The sequence below is a fragment of the Poromitra crassiceps genome (genome assembly GCF_964638095.1).
Source record: "Poromitra crassiceps genome assembly, chromosome: 26".
Classification (NCBI taxonomy): domain Eukaryota; kingdom Metazoa; phylum Chordata; class Actinopteri; order Beryciformes; family Melamphaidae; genus Poromitra; species Poromitra crassiceps.
The window spans coordinates 391,911-413,516 of NC_139640.1; the positions used below are offsets into that span (position 1 = coordinate 391,911).

The following is a 21,606-nucleotide window of genomic DNA, read 5'->3' on the forward strand; positions in this document are numbered from 1 at the left end:
CCCCTCATACACATGTAGGTAAGACCCTCATCTAAGCCTGTGTGTATTCTCTTGCTACTGCCATCTCTGGACATGTGGTTTTAACAGAGCTAAATCTCCGCTAGCATTGATGCCAATAGGTTAGCTAAACCTCCGCTAACATTGATGGTAATAGTTAGCATTGATGACTTAGCTGTGATAAAAGCACATGTTGATGCTACTCATCATTGCCTGGTTTACTGCTGCTTGCAGGTCATGTTAATCCCATGGCCAGAAGAAAACCCCAGATTTGTGGCTAATGACGTTTCTTTTCTCCAGGAGGAGATCTGTCCTCAGTGTTTAACGTTATGTGAGGCTCACAACAGTGCGCAGCAGCAGGGATGGGAGGGGCTGACTGACTGGGGGAGAAACATGGGGTAGAAAGGACTGTGTGCAAAGTAGTCTCATTTATAGACCGACAAACGTAACCGCTCCAAACTATTCTCTGTGGTTAACCTGACATCCCTACCACGCTTGTATTGGTGACTATAATGACGGGTGTGTCGGACTGAGGGCAGTTAAATAAAAAATACGGACTGTGAGGACTGCTGAGCAGCTCTGGAGTGTTTTTTGTTTTTTTCTCGCGGTGTCACCGGTAACACCGGTGGCGTCACGTGTTTATTACCCGGTGGGAAAAAGTCCACACCGTGGCATCCCTACAATGAATACTAGACTATAGATCTAGTTCTACCTGTGTCAAACTGTGAATCGTACTTGATGCAGGTGCTAACAGCCAATTAACCAATTAACAATTGGTCATCCTTTTTCTATCTATAAATCATTGCATACAAACCTTCTCTCCACTGGAGTAGAAGAAGTAACGTAGCCTCACAATGTTGCAGTGGTCCAATTTCCTCATGATCTGTAGTTCTCGGTTCTACAATGAGAGTGGAGGCAGAGAGGAGGAAGAATAGGACACAAGGTCAGATGGTGATGATGGAGGTCTTCATGGAAGAACAAGTCTCTAACAGCAAACTGGCACATGGCCTTTTCATTCTGTCAAATGGTGGTTCTGTAAAACGAACATCAAATTCCAATCTAGAGTGTGAAAGAGTCGTGGGTTTGGAAGAAGAAAAGAAAATCCATTTGCTTCAATCCAAAACCACCTGTACTATTTCTTTATAATACACACATCGGCAACATTTTGTATCGCTCTAATAATCTAACAAAGTAAAGCATGTCCAAGGTTTGTTTTCATACCTGAAAGTCAGAACCAAGATTCCTGTTTTTGTTACATTGTAAGGGAAAAAGTGAACAGTGAGCACACTCCAAAAAAAAAATATATAACTTTGGTGCAGGGCACAAACAATATCAAGGTTTTTTGATGTTTTAATACCTGTAGTCTGGGTAGGGCAGGTGTGCTTCCCTACCCAGACTACAGGTATAAAACCTTCAAAAATACTTTTTTGTGTGCTGGCGTTTCCTGCTGTGATTTGTTACATTGTATACATTTGGTCCAATTAGGTTTGCTTGCACATTGCAATTATGCCAGTGCACCCAAACAACTTTACATGACATACCCACGTGAGCTGCATCTCCCTATAGACCTTATTCCATTGACGTCACTCACGTACTGGCACGCCCACCGCCGCCATATTGTCGACATAACGCAGCAGCTCTCAAGTGACCGCCGATGTGGAGCAGCGTTTATAGGAAGCTAGCCGCTGTTAGCGTTACCTGTATTAGGGATGGGCATCGAATTTCGAATTTTCGAATAATCGTTGTTATTATCAAGGTCGACTTTTATTATTGAAATTCGAAATTCGATTTTTTTTTTTTTTTTTTTTTTTTTTTTTTTTTGAGTGAAATGTTGCATTGTCTCCCCTGATTCTAAGTACCGGTATAGTCAAATCGCTATAAGCATTTTAAGCAAGGTTTATGGAAAAATGAATGGCGGATGAAATCCCATGAAGAGGGAGAGGGGGTGACTTTGGCACCCCTTTGGCACTCAGACCTGAGCCTACTAAATATTTAATGAACCACAACCACTCATGATTGTCAAAACTGTTTTTTATTTTCGAAAATGTCAATGTAAAAAAAATTAAAAATGTAAATTTTTTTTTTTTTTTTTTACATTTTTTTATTTATTTTCGAAATTCGAATTAAATTCGAATTTGGCCAGCGAATTTCGAATAGTGTTTTTGCTAGAAATGCCCATCCCTAACCTGTATCGTTCCAATTGTGTTCGGATGGTGACCTGCGTTACACACGGCTGTAGTAATGACAGCAATAAAGTCCCCGGGCCTAAAAAAAAAATAAGTTTGGTTCCTGTTGGTTGTCATTTCGGTGATGGGTCGGTAGGGATTTTTTTTTTTTTTTTTTTTTTTCCCAGTGGCAGCAAGGGATAGATAGGAAATATATATATATTTTTATTTTCCTTAAAATTACAGCAGCGATGGATACTTTTTTTCATAACATAGTTTACATGTACTCTACCACTGTGCTCTACACACGTTTTTATATGAACAAAATATTTAAGTCAATATGAATGCTTTCATATCAAACATGTTTGATATTTAGGACTGAAAATCTGCGTGAATAGCCTACATCATCCTGCTGCTGTGCAAGCCTCCCGTCATTATCGTTTATCTCCCCTAGAATCTCAAACATGCACACACTACAAGATTTGTAAATGTGGCGCACCATGCACTACAGGATATTATTAAGATTATCGGCAGGATAATCACCTTGACGCCCGGCCATACTCGTTTTTGGGGTTCCAGCAGTGACCAAAGCGCTCCGCCCCCACCTCACCTCTCTCTTTTCCTCATTTTCATGCCCGTCTCGCCAAACAAATGAATCTCACGGTAGTTAGCATGCGTGTAAACAACGCGACTCTATTGTCTGTACAAGTGAGAACACAAACACATGGCTACCAAAATATATTCCCCTGCTGCATGTCATGAGATCGGCAAAAGTTTGGATAGACTGGATTGCTTCCCGCAGCAGCAATGCCTTTTCCCCCCCACACTGCCTGATAAGACAGGTAGGAGATTACAGCCTCTGACTGGCAGGAACTCAAAACTACGATATAACAACTTTTTATTCATTGGTCATTCATTGTGATATAAATTAGTGACATTTTCCCCCAAATCCTCATGGTTCTGTGCTGTTGGTATTTGGTAGCCTATCTGATACCTGCAGTGCAGCGTATCAAATGAGCCGCGTCAATTAACGATAATGACGGGAGTCTCGCGCAGCAGCAGAATGATGTATTCGCGCAGATTTTCAGTCCTAAATATCAAACATGTTTGATATGATCGGGACGGCCCCGATGAGGCTGTGAGCAGATCGGGAGGTTTAAGATTGGATCTGCAAACAGCTCACACTAAAATCCTGTAGTGTGAGCCAGCCATAGCGCCACCGTCAAATCAACATGCTCATAAAATAAATTGGGTCGCACGTAAATTGACAGGGTCGGTCAGAAACCGGAACCGAAACTTTATTTTTTTTTAGGCCCCGTGGTTTGTTTCTGTCTCTACCGTCCACAGACGTGAAGGGAGCGAGACGGAGGATACGTCAGCAGCACAGGAGATGTGTGGATAGTTAGGAGAGACAGGTGAAACTTTCTGACAGCTCCTCACAGCAAAGTCTGTTCACCTCGTTCTTTTGTTTATTTATTACAGGCATTAACGGCAACATACAAATAACAACTGTGGGGTTTTTATTGGTGTCATTACCATCGCTATTTTGTAATGGAACAGAAACGACAATAAGGCTGTTACTAGTTGTCAGCTGCAGCGCTGTGTGCGCGCAGGACGGTATGTCAACAATATGGCGCTGTCCGGGGTTAGCGAATAAGGTCTATACTTGACATTGATTGGTTTGTAGATGGGCGTGCATCTGATGTCGGCATGTTGTGAATGAGATTGTTTTCGGGAGAGAGAAAAAAAGCTGTATTTCTCACGACTTGTCATTTGAAAAATAGCGTTTCTTCGGAGCTCGACTTACGCCACTTGGGGAAATTGCAAAACTACCAGTCACTTTATTACTACAATATACTGCCATCCAAAGCTGAACAAAGAATGCCAGCAGAGAGTGTACCGTGAGCTGTTGTCCTGGCTAACACGTTCCACTTTCACGGGCATGGAGAGAACGCTACGTCAAACTCCATTCAAAAATCTGTCAGTTTAATTTTAGAACAAGAAAGAGCCTTTACGAAGCGTTAGGAGAGACTGATCAATCCGGCATACATTCAACACACTAAGCAGCACCTATTTACATCAAATAATATCCATCTTTACTGGATAGGTTGTCATTATTTCCAGTCAGAGCGCTCAGTGCAGAGCTCGCAGCCCAGCCAGGGAGGTGTTGCTCTCGGCCTGGGTCTCCGGAGGAGGATTCTCCCACAGACTCTGTGCAGTTTTGAATGAGCTTTATTGGACCTACGTTATGGAGAAGCGTGCCTCTCTCTGTGCATCTTGTTTGCACGAGGATTTCCTCCTACATTACCGGCTCTAGTTTGGGTCTGTGCTTTTTGTTGACAGTCTATGCAGAGGCCAGGAGGCGATATCTCACGTGCTTTTGTGCAGTAACTTAGATCAGAGGTTCTCAAATGTTTTTCAGCCGAGGACCCCGGCTTACGAGATAATATAAAATATACCGGGGACCCCCTCATTCTGATTTGTGATTTTGGGCTACGCTTTATTGTTTCCACGGTAACGTGCTTGACATTTAAATTGATAGGTTTGTTAGATTAGAATGTAATCCATGAACCATTTTAGATTTAAAGCGTAAAATATTTTCGTTGAACTATGAAGCTTTTGCACACAAACCCCCCCCCCCCCCCCTCAAAACTTTTGACGGACCCCCTGGCAAAGTGCCACGGACCCCTGGGGGTCCCCGGACCACCATCTGAGAACCACTGACTTAGATCACTCCCCTCAATAGAAAAGAGCAAACAATCCACGTATCTTCAGGTTGCATTGCTCTACCATCCTTTCTCTCTGATCTTCTCCAAAAATACCTGGAAAGTGTCTAAACATTTTTTTTTTCTTTGGCTATATTTCAATTAGAAAACGTGGTGTCCTCCTCTCTTCACGTGCTTCCACGGCTCATTTTTCAAGAGCTGATGGCCCGGCGAAACTTCCTGTAATTAAGTCTGAAAGTCTGAACCATCCCCCTCAAAAAAAAGGTTTCACACGGCAAACCCAACCGAACCACGGTCCAGTTTGAGACCACCTCTTTTCGTCCGGGGGAGGTTTCACACCTGTAAATTTAGGTTTGGAACAAAATAAAAAGGCTGAAAGTCCAGACCCAAAACGAGGTTAGGTGTGAAAGCTTCCCAAAGCGTACCTTAAACCTCTTGTCCTGCAGAACCTTCTTGATCGCCACCATCTCCTGGCTGTCGATGAGGCGCGCCTGGTAGACCACTCCAAAGGAGCCATTGCCTATCACCTTGATGTCTGTGTAGGACACCTCCTGCGGGCGATCGGGGCCCTGGCCGGGCGTGGCTACCACCGTCGTCACTTTGCCGCTGTCTCCTGGTGGGTGAGGGGAGCAATTACACTTGGTTACAGAGATCCTGAAAACCACCATGAACACCAGCTGATATTTTACATTGTCAGAAAAACTCACCGGGGCTTTTATTCGGAAATGAGACATCTGTCATTTGAATTTCCAATTTCCAATCTGAACAATTAATTCTACAGAATAAAACCCTTCACATAAGCCAATATTGAGCACTCCCTGGCAGACGCACCTTTCCCTCTCTTCCACTCTCTCAGCTTCACATAGAGACACTGCATGAAATAGGCCACGCCCATCACGGGGGAAAAGCTCCGTTCATTTCCACACACCCAGCGTCATTTTCCTTGAATTAAACATAGCTAAAAGCTGTTGTGTGGTGGGGCTGCGCAGACAACAAATGTAAAAAATCGCCGGTTAAAGTTTTTTTGTACTCCTGAGCAAAACAAGGAAGCCATTGAGAATTGGCGAGAAGAAAAATGTGGATCTAGCTGTCAAGGAAGTAAGTCGGAGTGTTCATCTTCCGTATATACGATCTTTTTGTGCAACACGCAACCGTGCACGTGACATAGGAGACCGCCAGGATTGGAGGGGGGGGTTCCCGTTTTCCCCCGTCTTGGGCGTGGCTTCTGAATGATGACGCGTTAAGCAGTGTCTCTATGAGTGGGTTTGTCCTGGCTGAGAATGGGCCTTTGGGGGGTGAGACTAGTATGTCCGACCGTAAGGATGATCGGTCCATGTAAAGACCGAAATTATGGAGCAATGTGTTTTTCAACTTTGAAATTCTCTTAAAAACGATACGGTAAAAACGCTTGATTTTGAGTTCATATGCAGGCAGGGTTGTCCTGAACTCAAAATCAGTCATTGTCGGGGTTTTTTTTCTTGCAACCCAAAATCAAAGAATAAAGTACGGTAATGTCCCTCACAATTTAAGTGGGATGTTTTAAGGCTAAAACCTCTTTTGGGGCGTGACAGAAATTCCTCTATATGCAGGAAAAACCCCCGGGTGACATAAGCCCGCTGCAGCTCAGACTCTCCACAAAGTCCTCACACTGAGGGAGACACTAGGGCTGTGCGATTTTGCCTAAAACTAAAATTGACGATTTTTTCTCTCAAAACTCGATTTTCGATTTCGATTTCTTATACTATTATACTTCTCTAAACATTTGTTGCCCTGCAGAGCTCTTTTCCCCCCTTTTTTCCATAATTGACAATTTACGCTTTTACTCTGAAGGTAGAACAACTCAACTTCCTGTTTTAGCTTGCCGCTGCTATGCTTAACTTCCTGGCTGTTGCTTGCTAACTTGACACTGGTGGATTTGCGTGTTCCTCCGTGAGATAATTATATTAGTGTCTAAGCGACCACCCGTGCTCGGAGTTATATCTGTACTAGAATAACACAAAGTCACAACAGGAATGCGTGGAACTGCGATAGCAGTTAGGGGGAAATTCAGACACACAGGGACAGGTGAGTCAGCTGAGGCAGCCATGAATACAGCCAATCTATCAGTACTCGGTGGCCTCACGTGTTGTTTTGTTATTATGTGAACTGGCAACGTTTCATCGTCCGGTGATAATGTCTGTGTTCGTGTGCGCGCGTGAGTGTGTTGTGGCAATCATTATCTTGTAGGCTACAGCCTGCAGTGCAACAAGCTGCTTTTTGGTCGGAGGTGTTGAAATAAGTCCATTGTGCTGCTGTTTTTAGTAGCCAGTATCACAGCCTCTAGAGAGACTTAGCAGCTAGAAGTAGCAGCATACGTACATGAGAGAGAGCCGCCCCGCGTAACGTACTTACCCTAGTTAAAGTGAAAATTAAATTTAAATTAAAAAAAAAAAAAAAAAAAAAAAAAAAAATTTTTACGATTTTCATTTTTTTAACATCGTCCTAACTAATTAATTCGATTACGATTCAAAATCGATTAATCGCACAGCCCTAGGAGACACTAAACATCAACATCAAGCACTGTCTCCTCCTGCTTTTAAACGCTCGTGACCTCAGCAGTGGCTCCCCCAGACACACGCCACCGGCTGCTAAGTGGTAATGAGCTGCTGATACTTCCCACAACACTTTCCTCTCCTCCCCGGGGGAAAAGTCCATCCCAGTTCTGACCCTTCCAAATCTCACTCACCTCAGTGTCCCCATTCCAATAATTCCTCATACAACCCCCCCCCCCCCCCCCCCCCCCACACACACACACACACACACACAGCAGGGCTGCACGATTATGAACAAAATGATAATCACGGCTATTCTTTTATCAATATTGAGATCACAATTATTTAACATGAGTTCTCTTGGATTCTGGAAACATCGTGCCTTTATTTAACTTAAAATAATAAATGGCACATTTATGCACGTTTTCTCAATTTTAGATTTCTCAAATTTCTCAATTTTTTTCGTTTTTGTTTGAATGATTGTGAGAAGCCAAAACCCTGATCGTGATTAATTAATAATGGATTAATTGTGCAGCCCACACCCCCACCACACCCCCCCCCCCCCACACCTACACACACACTGGATGAGTTGCTTATCAAGTATATTCTATGTAAGTGGATAGGTAAGAGCTCTAGCGCTACAGTCAGATTAGATGACTTCACAGGAAGGAAGGAAAGGCAGTTTTAAAACACTGGAACAGCGTACCTGTCTGTCTGGCTAATGTTCCACCTTGTGGAAAGCAGCAGAGTGAGAGATCTAACAATAAGTGACAGTTGTAGTTATGGTCAAATAGTAGCTAGGTGTGTGAGAGATCTAACAGTAGGGCTGTCACCATTCTCCAAATCCACGATTCAATTCGACCTTCGATTTTAAGGTCACGATTCGATTCTACAATTTTTATTTTTTTTGTCCAGCACTGACGGCTATGACTCCAAGTCTTGATTTACAGCAACATATCATTGGTTTTATGCCCTGCTAAACTGTCATTTGTACCACATTAAGTTTGACCATATGGTCAAATGATGTATTTAATGCACGCAATAATAGATCCATCCATCTTCATCTTCATAACTCTATATGAAATTAATTCACACGGCCATTCTGTCAACACCAAATAAACAATCAATTCAATTCAATGGCATGTATCTAATAACAAAATTGCCAAAGCATTTCAGGACAATCCACAAAAGATATAACTTTACTGATCTGACAACAAAGTAAACAGTGGATAGGCTACATGGTCTTTACAACAAGTCAGAAATTGACACACGTCGCACGTAAACAAAAATAATGACCTCATTGACCGTCAATTTCGGCCGTCATTAACGTTTTCGGAACAGGGTAAATTTTCTGCGTTTTTCACATCAGTCAAAAGCCTTTTTCGAGCTGTTTGACTCGTGTTTGGGAGGAAGGGAGAGAGAGACAGAGCAGCGGCTGACCGAACAGGCAGCTGGAGATACGCTGCTCGCTTCACTCGCTCACCCCTCTCTGCTGCCTTGCCTCCGGGGCACGGTGCTGCGCGGCCACGGCGCACCACAGCCAGCTTTGTTGAGGTGAGCACGGATTGAGGTCTGCCAAGACCAGAACCACCCGCCAGAAGACCAGCTTCTTCCCAACTGCCATCAGCCTCACCAACAAGGCCCGGAAACCCCTTCCGCCAAGGACCTCACCAACAACCCCCCCCCCCCCCCACACACACACAAACTCACTACCTCCTCCTAAACTCAACTGAACCCCTTCCCCCCCCCATAAAACTGTAACTCATATCTAATTTAATGCCTGTTTAACTGGGACTGTAAATTCATGTAAATTCCCTGCACATGTAATGCCTATTTAACTTAGCCTGTAAATTTCATGTAAATTCAACGTAAATTCATATTTATCATCCACAGAACACTTCACCACTCATGTACATATTGTATATATTGACTCGATTTGATTGCACTTGCAACTTTGTGATTGTGTTTAGTTATCTTCCTACTTCTTATCTCTGTATATTGATGTGACCGCTACGCTGCATACAGACACTAAGACAAATTCCTCGTATGTAACTTGCATACTGTGGCAATAAAAGTGATTCTGATTTTGATCCCTGTCCTGTGCAATATGGCACCATTCCCCCCGCCCTGCTGCCTGTCACCGACCTAGTCATGTTGTAATGTGCATAGAGAGGAGAGGACGAAGATTTGTCTCGCATTGCAAATAGAACGACAACCTTATTGATCAAACGCATTGGACTCAGTGTGCAAGGTGTCTGTGCTTGACGTTTTTTTTCCGGATGACGGTAGGCCTGCACGATATGAGGAAAATCTGCGATGTGAGATAACATTGTTCAATATAGCGATGACGATACAACTTGCGATAAATAAACAAATATTAAAGTATGCATATTAGCTATACAGTTCCTATGTCTTTCTGCTTTAATAATGCTAACATAGACCTCAAACATAGCCTGTGCCCACTTAATAAAGAAATGAAATACACACTGACTCTAGCTGAAACTACACACAGCGTGTTTGGGCTTTGGCAGAGGGGCGGAGCGCACTGTTGCAAGGGAAAGGTGTACGCTGGATTTACAACACAAGACAAAATGATCAGATGCTGAGTGGGAATGCATGACGCATGTCAATAAAACCACTTTTGTTATTCGTTGTGTTTCAGGCAGTCTTTGCAATGTGTTTATTGCGCATGTTCATATTGCGATGACGATGAAAATACGATTTATTGTGCAGCCCTAGATGACGGATTAAAAAAAAAACAATTCAGACATGTGCCGAGACAAGAGCATGAAGAGGACAGAATCAGAATGTCACCAGATGCAGCCTACCGGTGTTTTCAGCTCAGCTCAGCTGCTGTGTCGCTCTGCCTCCGCTGTGTCTCGTTGAAAAGGTGTGTTTGTTTTTACTTAGCGCGCGTGCAAGTGGGGTGGAGAGGGGCAAATAATACTGGCCTGGGAAGAAGCGCTATCCTGCCTGTAAGTTTGATGATCGAAATCGAACGCTCATTTCGATCAATTTTCGATTCAGAATGGAAATCGCGACACCCCTATCTAACAGTAATGGCTCATCTCCACCACATATAACAGCACAGTACAGCTCTACTCTACCTGGTCTTACTCGTCTCTACTTGATATAGCCTTTGCTTCGACAGCAAGTGTACTCGCCTCCGCCCACACCTGGTCGTGAAAATTAAATCCATACATGGAACTTTTAAACTGGTTATGAAATACCGGTGCCTCTAAATGACCTACACGGGCAAATGTGACAATCGGCCAGGAGATTGGATATCAATTTGTTGTTATTTGCATGCATTCGCTGCGCGGGGGACGGGGGTTACGCTACGGGGAGAAGGGAAGCCACCACCCCGGCGGCGACTCACCAGGAAAGGCCCCCGCCTCCGGCCTAGCGGAGCCGACCTAACACACATAACTACAAGGGTTTCCCCGAGGAGCAGACTTTTTCTCTCTCAAAACAATTGAAAACCACCGTCATGTTAAAGCTGAGGAAGGAGATCGATTTTATTTCACCAGAGCCGAAGGCAGCAACACAAAAGACTGATGGAAATAACAGAAGAGAAGGTAAGCCCCACTAAACTGGTATCCAGCATTGACAGTAGATGCCTACAGTAAACACGATTCTGCCTGACCAATCAGTCGTCTGCAGTGTTTTCACTAGGGATGCAGGGGTTAACCGGTTTGACTATTAACCGCGATTTAAAACGTCACGGTTATATAACCGCAGAGGCTCCGCTACACCGAGTGTTTTGTTTCACAACAGTCCGTCAGTTTAAACTCCCATGCGGCGCAGACGGCGCTGGAAGGAGAGGAACCTGTCTCTCTCGCTTCGTTTCCGCACGGACTATTTAGCGGAGGCACCAAACACAGGCAGCTGCCATGTCTCCCAGTAGTAGCCAGTCTGTAGCCTAGCCATGGATGTCAGCCCAACATAAATGTTGCAATACATGTCCCGCAAGGTTTCTGAGATTAGGGGAAAGTCTGAGCTGGTGTTACGTTAAACCAAACGTGGGGAAGAGGCAGCGGATTTGTTTAGCGTTAACATACAGTCATTGACGTTAACGTTAGCTGTTGTGGCTAATGTTAGCTAGCTGGCCATAGCCTAGCGTACATAGTTCCTCAAGCTCGTTGTGACCAAACATCCCCGCATTTAAAGCACTTCATGCTCCCAGCGCTGGCCTAAACCATAGAGAACCTCATGCTTTACACGAAAAGAAACATCAAGGGTTTGTGTCAACTCCAAAAGCAACCCGCTAACGTTACATGTAGGCCTAATAACGTGAAGCTAACGTAGCTAGTTGCTTGGCAGTCATGATCTGACTGAGACAAGGAAAACAAATGCGCACATTTACATAACAAACACCAGTCAACACCACAGAGTGTCCTTTCTTTAATCCAGAGGGAGCATTTTCCAGTAAAAAGTGAAACGACACATGATGGCTTATAGTGAGGCTTTCCATGCCTGCCCCATCATCACTTCAATAGAACTGACCCCAATGCAAAATTCATTTCAGACGGCACATTTAGTTGCCAGTAACATGCCAATAAGAGTCTAAGTTACTATGCCTTTTGTGTTTTTTTCTGCAGACTAAGCAGCTATAGGCTTTCGCTTCTATAAAATAATAATAAAATATTTTTTGTATTATATATATATATATATTATATATATTATATCAGAAATGTTGTTTGTTTTATGTTCACAATAGTGATGTCAGTTAGATTTGATTAGGTCAGAGCCATGGAATATTAAATCATCCATCTTTGCTCACTACATCTGCCCTTTCTTCTTTTTTTAATCCCAGGTGTGCATAAAATACAGGTTAAGAACTTATTTTTTTAAATACAAAAATGTGAAAAAAGTAACAATAGTATGTTTAACGTATCGGTTATTGGCCAGGAGAATATTTATCGGTTAGCGTAGGCCTATACTATCGGCTGTAAAAATCCATATCGTGCATTAGTATTCCGGAAGGCAGCAACTGTTAAGATTGTGGGGGAAATACAATAAAACCTCTATTTAGAGAATGCTCATGTGATTTTTATACGTCCATAACAATAATCGTGAAACCGTGATAATCGTGGTTTTTTCTCAGACTATAATCGTGGATCAAAAAAAATAATCGTTGCATCCCTAGTTTTCACGTCACCGTATGGTACCGGGTCCACAGCCCTGGAACCTCAACAGAGCAGGGACCAAAAGCAGCACGACTCAACCCCGACTCAACCCGGGCTGTCCACGTTTTTGATCGGTGGAATGAGACAAAAAAGCGAGACGAGCTGGGCGGGGCCGCGCTGATACCAGCGGTGGAAATGGGCCATTAGTGACAGTTCTAGTTATGGTCAAATAGTAGCTAGTAGGGCTGTGCGATTTTGCCTAAAACTAAAATTGACGATTTTTTCTCTCAAAACTCGATTTTCGATTTCGATTTATTATACTATTATACTTCTCTAAACATTTGTTGCCCTGCAGAGCTCTTTTCCCCCCTTTTTTCCATAATTGACAATTTACGCTTTTACTCTGAAGGTAGAACAACTCAACTTCCTGTTTTAGCTTGCCGCTGCTATGCTTAACTTCCTGGCTGTTGCTTGCTAACTTGACACTGGTGGATTTGCGTGTTCCTCCGTGAGATAATTATATTAGTGTCTAAGCGACCACCCGTGCTCGGAGTTATATCTGTACTAGAATAACACAAAGTCACAACAGGAATGCGTGGAACTGCGATAGCAGTTAGGGGGAAATTCAGACACACAGGGACAGGTGAGTCAGCTGAGGCAGCCATGAATACAGCCAATCTATCAGTACTCGGTGGCCTCACGTGTTGTTTTGTTATTATGTGAACTGTAAAGGCAACGTTTCATCGTCCGGTGATAATGTCTGTGTTCGTGTGCGCGCGTGAGTGTGTTGTGGCAATCGTTATCTTGTAGGCTACAGCCCGCAGTGCAACAAGCTGCTTTTTGGTCGGAGGTGTTGAAATAAGTCCATTGTGCTGCTGTTTTTAGTAGCCAGTATCACAGCCTCTAGAGAGACTTTACAGTGGTGAGAATGGACAAGTAGCAGCATGCGTACATGAGAGAGAGCCGCCCCGCGTAACGTACTTACCCTAGTTAAAGTGAAAATTAAATTTAAATTAAAAAAAGAAAAAAAAAAAAAGAAAAAGAAAAAAGAAAAACGATTTTACGATTTTCATTTTTTTAACATCGTCCTAACTACGTAATTAATTCGATTACGATTCAAAATCGATTAATCGCACAGCCCTAGCAGCTAGGTGTGTGAGAGATCTAACAGTAAGTGACAGTTCTAGTTATGGTCAAATGTCAGGCCTGGAGGGATTTCCAAACGTACCCCGACCGCAGCGGTGGGGGCCGTCGCTGGCGACGCTAAACTTTTAGCTAACCTGTTCGCATCTATGTTCGCAATGGCATCCCAACTATCATCGTACTATTATGGGATGCAATGCAAACTGTTGTATTATGGGATGTGCGTTTCCCAGGCAACACGTTGACACGTTTTGGAACAGCGCCGCACGCTGCTCCTAAAAGCAAAATACTTATTGTTTTGAATGATTTGGCATCTTCTATTACTGTCAACACCAGTATTGTTGTATTGTAATAATATGTCATAAAAGGTTTATTGAAATTTGGGGGAGAGCAGGAAAAATATATATATATTTTAATTTTTTTCTCATTAATTTTTTTCTCATTCTACAGGCCTGGCGGGTCCGCCAGGCCTGTAGAATGGTAGGGGAAACACTGAGCTAGGTGTGTGAGAGATCTAACAGTGACAGTTCTAGTTATGGTCAAATAGTAGCTAGGTGTGTGTGTGTGTGTGTGTGTGTGTGTATGTGTGTGTGTGTGTGTGTGTGTGTATGTGTGTGTGTGTGTGTGTGTGTGCGCAGCGCACGGTAAAGAATGAGCTGACAAATCGGCACCAGAAGCAGTGACATTGGGAGAGGGAAGAACAGTAGAGAAGAGGGCTGTTGCCAACCGGCTTGTCAGAGCCTGTGATAAAATCGCACGGAGGGAGAGTAGCAGCACACCCAGAATGCTACCAGTTCCTGGACTCGCTTCACCTGTCTCAACAAGACCCTCCTGGTCTCTAGTAGGTCCCTGTGACTCCTGATTCAGGTGCAGACTTGCATCTTACATCTACAAACTATCACTATAGAGACAGTCGGCATGTCTGGGAACGCACACAAAATGTTAAACGGCTGGCGCGCGAGTGGGGTAAAACCGCCCATATATCTCATGGGCTGACTCACCAAAAGACGGTGCTGTGGCTCTAAATTACAGGTTTGGGGGTTCTAGAGCAGAACACAAGACGTCTGCTCAGATGTGCGTTTACTGCGGTGGTTAAATCCCCGATCGTGTCTGCCTGGGCTGGGCTATCAGGTAAATTCTAACTTTGCTGAATGGATAGAGCGGGGGTTTTTACCCCACCCTGACCACGCCCCCAACCAGGCTGAGCCAGCTAAACCAGCGTCTATGACGAGACGTGGCCTCAACCTATGCATCTCAAAATGGAGGGAGATGACTCCAACCCGACGACGAAGGCCAACTGTTGCGTCTCCTCACGTCGCCGCCTGTGTCGAAGCCTAAAATTTAGCACTTGAACACGTTGCAATGACTACAGGCGACGTTCAACTAGCATGTATGTTTTGCGCCGGGGACTGTGAATGTACACCCCTCTTGCTCACCACTTAAGATGGTTTCGTATTAATATATAGCAACTTCTAATCAAGAATATGTCTGCGTTGTCAGCCATTGCCTGGTCTTTTGCTTGGAAGAATAAATAAGATGCGGTCAGGCGGAAGCGGAAAAACAAGGAAAACTGCACTAAATGGGTCATATCATAGTGACAGGCCCAAGTTGGTTTCCTGAAGGTCACGTCGTCCTGACCGGAAAATATTTGTGCGTTGGAATGATCAAAACGAGATGACGTTGAAAAATGAGAAGAACCTTTTGTGAGTGCCGCCTCTTCTCGTGCACTGCACCGCTTAGCCAGCTGACCAGCCAATCAGAGGGCTTAGCCCAGCCAATCAGAGGGCTTAGCCCAGCTGACCAGCCAATCGGAGGGATTTCTCTCACCGACGGCGATTCGACACGCTGAATCGTCCCGAAAAAGCCGCAGACAAGTCTTCTGCGAACAATGTGGGACACAACGCAAAAGACTAGGGCGACAGATGTACCATAGTCCAGACATTGCAGATGGCCGACTGCAGAGTGCTGCACGGGTCCAATTTTGCAAACCCGTGCCCCGCCCAGACCCGTCAATATAAGAACCGTGCCCGCCCTGTTACCCGTGATTATCTCAAAATCAAAACCGGCCCCGCCCAGACCCGTGGTCCGACCCGTTACCCGTGATCAATGAATCACACAGCCTAGAAAGCCTAGAACCAAACTGCCACCATTTCACACAGGAGGCTAAAGCCCAATTTATGCTTCGTCTGCTGACACTTTTGAAACAGTCGCCGACAGAAATGAGGACTTGAGTCGACACTTTCAAGTGTCGGCGAGCAGTGTCTGCTACCTGGTGAAATGTCTAGTGTCGCTGACTACGTCATAGTATCACGCAAGTCTGATTGGCTATATAGACGGCACGCGCTTCCTTGTTTTGGTTGGGGTCCACCCACTAGTTTTCGCTCAATTGAAATTAATGAACGTGTCCCCGCTATTTTTATCAGCCTGTCCTTGATGTATGACTCCGTGAAAATCACAAAGAACGTCGTGACCGATTTCCCAGAGAGAGAGGAGGTGAGTTGTGTGCTGTTTATATGCGGCTGCAGCCAAGTACGTTACATCTTGCCTCCGAGGTGGTTTCACTGTGCATTTCGTTCCCTCTCATCTCTTGACTGTCTGCAGCTGCTTATAGCGTTCGGGTGTCACGTGACCGCTGAACCGAGGCGAGCGTCTTCTGAAGTATAAATGCAACACCATGAGCGACACTTTCTTTTTCGTCTGCGACCATCTGCTAAGCGACACTTTCTAATAAGTATAAATTAAGCTTAATAGTTAGCAGTCTCTAGCTGAGACTCATCACCTGTAACGTTAGCAGTAGCACTTAGCAGCAGCAGCTAACGTTAGCTCAGTAACCAGCTGGTCAGCACTATCAAGACAACACAGTGTTGTGCAACAAGCACACTTACCAAATATTTCCATCCAAAACATGTCTGGTATAATCCACGCTGCCTTTATGATCGCTGTTGCGCTGACAGAAATGCACTTTTACAATGTCCAAATAACTTAACGTTATCTCTCCAACACTTGCACGTTGTTATGGAAACCATCTCGTTGTCTCCAGTCACGTTGACTCCCGCGGCCGAGTTTTAAATGTTTACGTTGTGCAGTCCGTAGCATCAACCAATGCAGTACGCACACTTGAAACATGCCGGTTTATGTAGAGAAACAAAGCGTAAAAGCGAAAAAATCTCTCCGCTCCCTCTGTCTGCCTGACCAACGGAACAGCGCACACACACTACCCACGTCATGCACCAGAGATTACTGTAGTGACTGTGAATTCAGCCTGAGCGCAACAAAAACATAGATGGCTCTAATACAGTCAATTATTGTTCCCAAGCACTGCCCGCCCGCGTTTAGTTCATGTTTACCCATGCCCGTGAATTTATAGAAGTATTTTTTTTTACCCGTTACACAAGCTTTTTGCGGGTAACCCACGGGTACCCGGCCCGTTGCAGGACTCTGGCCGACTGTCAGCTTGGTGTGTTCCAGCCTTTAAGGTCAGCCTGACAAATAATAAAGGTGGAACTATAGAGACAGTCCGCATGTCTGGGAACGCCCATACAGGCTCTAGGAACGCCCACAATAGACGCTGGGTTAGCCTGGGGGCGGGGTCAGGGTGGGGTAAATTCCCCCGTTCTATCCATTCAGCAAAGTTAGAATTTAGCTGATAGCCCAGCCCAGGCAGACACGATCGGGGATTTAACCACCGCAGTAAACGCACATCTGAGCAGACGTCTTGTGTTCTGCTCCAGAACCCCCAAACATGTAGTTTAGAGCCGCAGCACCGTCTTTTGGTGAGTCAACCCATGAGATATATCGGCGGTTTTACCCCACTCGCACGCCAGCCGTTTAACATTTTGTGGGCGTTCCCAGGCATGCGGACTGTCTCTATTGCTTTGCTAAGTGCTTCTCTGTATGAATACTGCTGCTTGAATTATAACACCGTATGCTTTCATATTGTAATAATTTGGAACACTACTATCTCCAGGTGCTTCTTAATGACTAACAACAACCTTGTATGTTTCTGTAATATGCTGGACCAAAAAAAATAGACAAACTTAGCCGTAAACACTAAACAGCCATGGGGTAGCATAGCTATACTGTATGATTGATCTAGAAAACGTCTCTGATTCAGCTTTCTGAGGTCAGTCACTGTGTGCGTTTCTTGCAAGTTAGCTATCCTGCAGCTCAACACGACAGTGTTGTGTGTAAACTGCCTGTGTTAGCATCACTTTCACACTCTTTTTAAACAAGGTGGGTTCAGAAGGGGAGAACATGAAATATGGAGCAGCTGTGGCATGATAGCTCCCCTGAATAATGAATGCAAAGATGAGCACACTCTCTGGCCAGCTGTCAGTGAAGAGCTTTGGTTTCTGTGGAAGTTAATGCAGGCTTGATGAGTAAGACAAAAGAGTAAAGGGGGGGGGTGACTTTCATCTTTTGACCAATTAGCGAGGTGGCTAAGCTTACTGCTAAATATAAAACGTCAGTACACCCATTACTTGATCAGCAATCGCATGATACTGTATATTTAAGCAATATAGCATGAGAGCAAGTGTGTTGTGATGAATATATCCCGCTGATCAGCGGGATATATTCCACAACACCACGCAGCTCGAGTGCTATATTGCTTTTATAAAACGGTTTCCAAGTATAATAATATAATAATAATAATACTATAAGTCCGACTGGCATGGTATTCTATTAGAGTCAGTTGAAACACTACTGTAAGGTGGGACCTCTAGCAAGAAGATAGACGTGCGGGTGATTTGATTGGATCGTTCTGGAGACTGAAGTCGACATTGGCCAATCCTGGCGCTTGCTGAGAAGCTGAGGGCTTTTTGCAAAGCCCGACACCAGAGCCGTATGCCGACACCAAGTAACGTTACGTCTTATTTAGAAATGCGGGGTTAAGAGTGAGGGCGCGCGAGAGAGGGGTTAAGACATTAGCCCGCGTCTATTCTTGTACAAAACATCATTTTCTGCGAAGTATTAGTAAAGTTATAAGCGAAGATCGATTCACAAGGATCTGACAGCTGTCTCCGCCATTTGTTTTTTTTTAAACCAAAGGCTTTTAGTAAGAGAGTTGCCATGGCAACCAATAACCGAGTCCAATAACCCATGGCCATGGGTTATTGGACTCGGTTATTGGATTTATACAATGGCTGTGAACCAATCAGATTGCTTGATTTGAGAGAGCCGTTTTATAATTCCTAATAATTATTGCCCAATATTGTCTGGTGATGGATTTAGAGAAGGATAATGAACCCCCCCCCCCCCCCCCCTCCATAAACTATTGGTGCTGGGCCATGTTATCTGGCAATTAATTTATTGCAAAATACAAACCAAAACCAACTTCAGACTAACTAAAAACAAATCGAAGCTCTCCTAGACTAAACTAACATTTTAATTCATACATCTATTTGGCCAAGTCATGACACATCTGACAACAATTTTACCTGGGGGCTGGGCTACACACAAACGCTGGAAAACAACATGTCAACTCATCCACAGTGTAGAAGTAAATCCAAGATGCAATTAATAACTCCACCGGCCTGTTTGGACAACACTGACTGTCTCACATTTACAACTCTTGATCTCTGCTTTACACCTGACTTGTATACAAGTCAAATGCTAGTTATAGTAGCCTCTGGTGCTCGCCTTTTCGTTTGGGTTTGTGCAAGGTCCAGACCCCTCTGAGGCAGGAACAATGCGTTCACACACAGCGAGGCACAGTGACACCCTTGTAAAAGAGAGTGAGAACAAGAATAAAACAAGTCAACTTGCATTCAAAAACAATACGTGAGAGAAGCCGAGCAAGCTAATGACGATATGCCGATTGGCTACACGTACTAAATTCAGCAAAGACTGAAAGCACAGCAGGTGGAGCCAAACTTAAGACTTCTAATAACCATGTTCTTCGTCAATCATTTCACCTATTCCAATCGTCACATAGGCCCAAATAATTCCTGGTTTTCTTTGCCACTTTTAAAAACGCTGGCGCACTACAGTCAGGCTTACATGTTGGTGACAAACTATATTTAACACAGGTATTATCAGCTAGGGTCTCTCCCAAGTCTGACCTTGTGAACACCACCTCTGTCCATCCCTACAGATCTTCAGCCAGCCGCCACCTCTGCATAGCTGCACTAGCCATGGGCATTCTGCAAGTTCTTGTCATCACACCACATCACAACCAGCTGGAAGGCCTGTTGGCAAACTGCTGTTTCCAGGAGTGAATACTTTAGATCCAAACAACCATCGGCATCAACCTCAGCACAGATAGCATAGGTCAGCAGGGGTGTAATCTACCTGAAGGGTTAATGGCTTCCTGTAAGGCGTACAGAAATGTATTTTAGTTCAGAACCTGGCTACCTGGGGTTGCTTGTATTGTTGACTACAGCAATATATAAAGGAACAAACCACAAAGGTGTCTCCAGATGCATGCTTCCATTGAGATAGCATGTCCTCACTTCATCTGGGAGTAGGTCATTTAAATAAATGTATTATCTGATATAGATGGATTTCTTTATTTGACCAACTGTCTAGAAGTTACTTATCTGTGCATGGTGCATTGACATCTGGGTAGTTAAATATGGTACCGTCAGCTTAGCTAGTTAATGAGCAAACAAGAAAAATGGTTGTGACTTAATTATTCGAGATATTTCCACTCAAAACCGAGTCCATGTCAAGACCTAAGATTAGCTAGCAGGCATTCCAGGAAACCTGTACTAAGGTTAGTCTAGTCCACTCGCAGCTATCGAGGCAAGATCAGACTGGACTGTCTTGAGGACGACGCCTAGACCAGTTCATTTTCAACTCACTCTATCGCTAGCAGGCTAAGCTAGCTTCCACAGCTGACAACGACGAATTTATGAGGGCCGGCTAACACAAGCCGTATCCACTATGAATTGTGCAGCTAATGCTACTGTACTTTTTTTGTTATTCCATCCAAAATGACAATGTGTTCGTCCCAAGCTTGGCAGCAGCAGCTAACGTTAGCTATGCGATCAAACTAAAAGCCCTTGATCGCAGATGTTCCTTTTGGGAAAAACATAGCTAACGTTAGCTATGCTAAAGTTAGCAAACTAGCTAACAGCTACTGGCTAAAATGTTAGCTCCGCGATAGCAGCAGACATCGGTCTGTGATCGTTAACGCTACCTCGATATTAAAAAAGAAGAATAGTCAAATGATTAACGTTACAACCCAAGATTTGATAATAACGTACACATCGGACCCATGCTATATAATTACCCAACGTTACATAATACTTACTGGATAGTTTCAAATTTCCGAAGCTCGTCGAGCTGCTTCCACTGGCCTGTGAAGCCCCGGCCTTTCCTGCGGAGCTTCCGCCGGCTACTGCTGATCCGGCACCGGCTGCAGCGGCTCCGGGAGCTCCTGGAGGCTCAGCGAATGAGCTGGTCCTGGGCCGCCCGCTGCCGCTCATATTTGTGTGAACTAAAGCCGGGGCCAGGGGGGAAGGGTCGTTATAATGAGCCAAGAAGGCACAGGCTCAAAGCTAGATGTTATGTATTTAATATTCTATAGAAATAAAACTACACTTACAGCGTTTTGTATAGGTTGCCCGTCTCCCCCTTTCTTCCTCTGTGGAACAGTGATGGTGGGGGGACTGTCTGGGGAGTTGACGCACAACAACGTAAAGCTCGCGTTGATTCATGGGAAACGGAGTTTTTACCAGAGTGGAAAACGCATGCATAATGACTGTTTTGACTGATAAATAATCATCATGAATGCTGCTGCTAGAGTTCTAACGAAGACTAAGAAAGCTGATCATATCACTCCAGTTCTTAAGTCCTTACACTGGTTGCCAGTGTGTCATAGAATAGATTTTAAAATACTGTTATTAGTCTATAAATCACTTAATGGCCTAGGCCCAAAATACATAGCTGAATTGCTCCCACGCTACGAACC

At 44.3% G+C, this 21,606-nt stretch overlaps 1 protein-coding gene across 2 annotated transcripts in view; it reads right to left on the minus strand.

Annotated features, from left to right (window-relative positions):
* The window catches only part of gsk3ab (glycogen synthase kinase 3 alpha b), a 39,213-nt gene extending 17,918 nt beyond the window's left edge, over positions 1 to 21,295 (minus strand). The window contains exons 1-4 of one of the 2 annotated variants that reach the window (XM_083661200.1): positions 21,241 to 21,295; positions 20,947 to 21,132; positions 5,314 to 5,501; positions 812 to 895 (exon numbers count right to left, since the gene is read on the minus strand). In XM_083661200.1, the coding sequence (XP_083517326.1) occupies positions 812 to 895; positions 5,314 to 5,501; positions 20,947 to 21,121 (447 nt within the window). In that variant the 5' untranslated portion in view covers positions 21,122 to 21,132; positions 21,241 to 21,295. Of the gene's footprint in view, positions 1 to 811; positions 896 to 5,313; positions 5,502 to 20,946 lie in introns of both variants that reach the window. The other variant, XM_083661199.1, reaches the window with a different exon arrangement.
* Between the last annotated feature and the right edge of the window lie 311 nt (positions 21,296 to 21,606).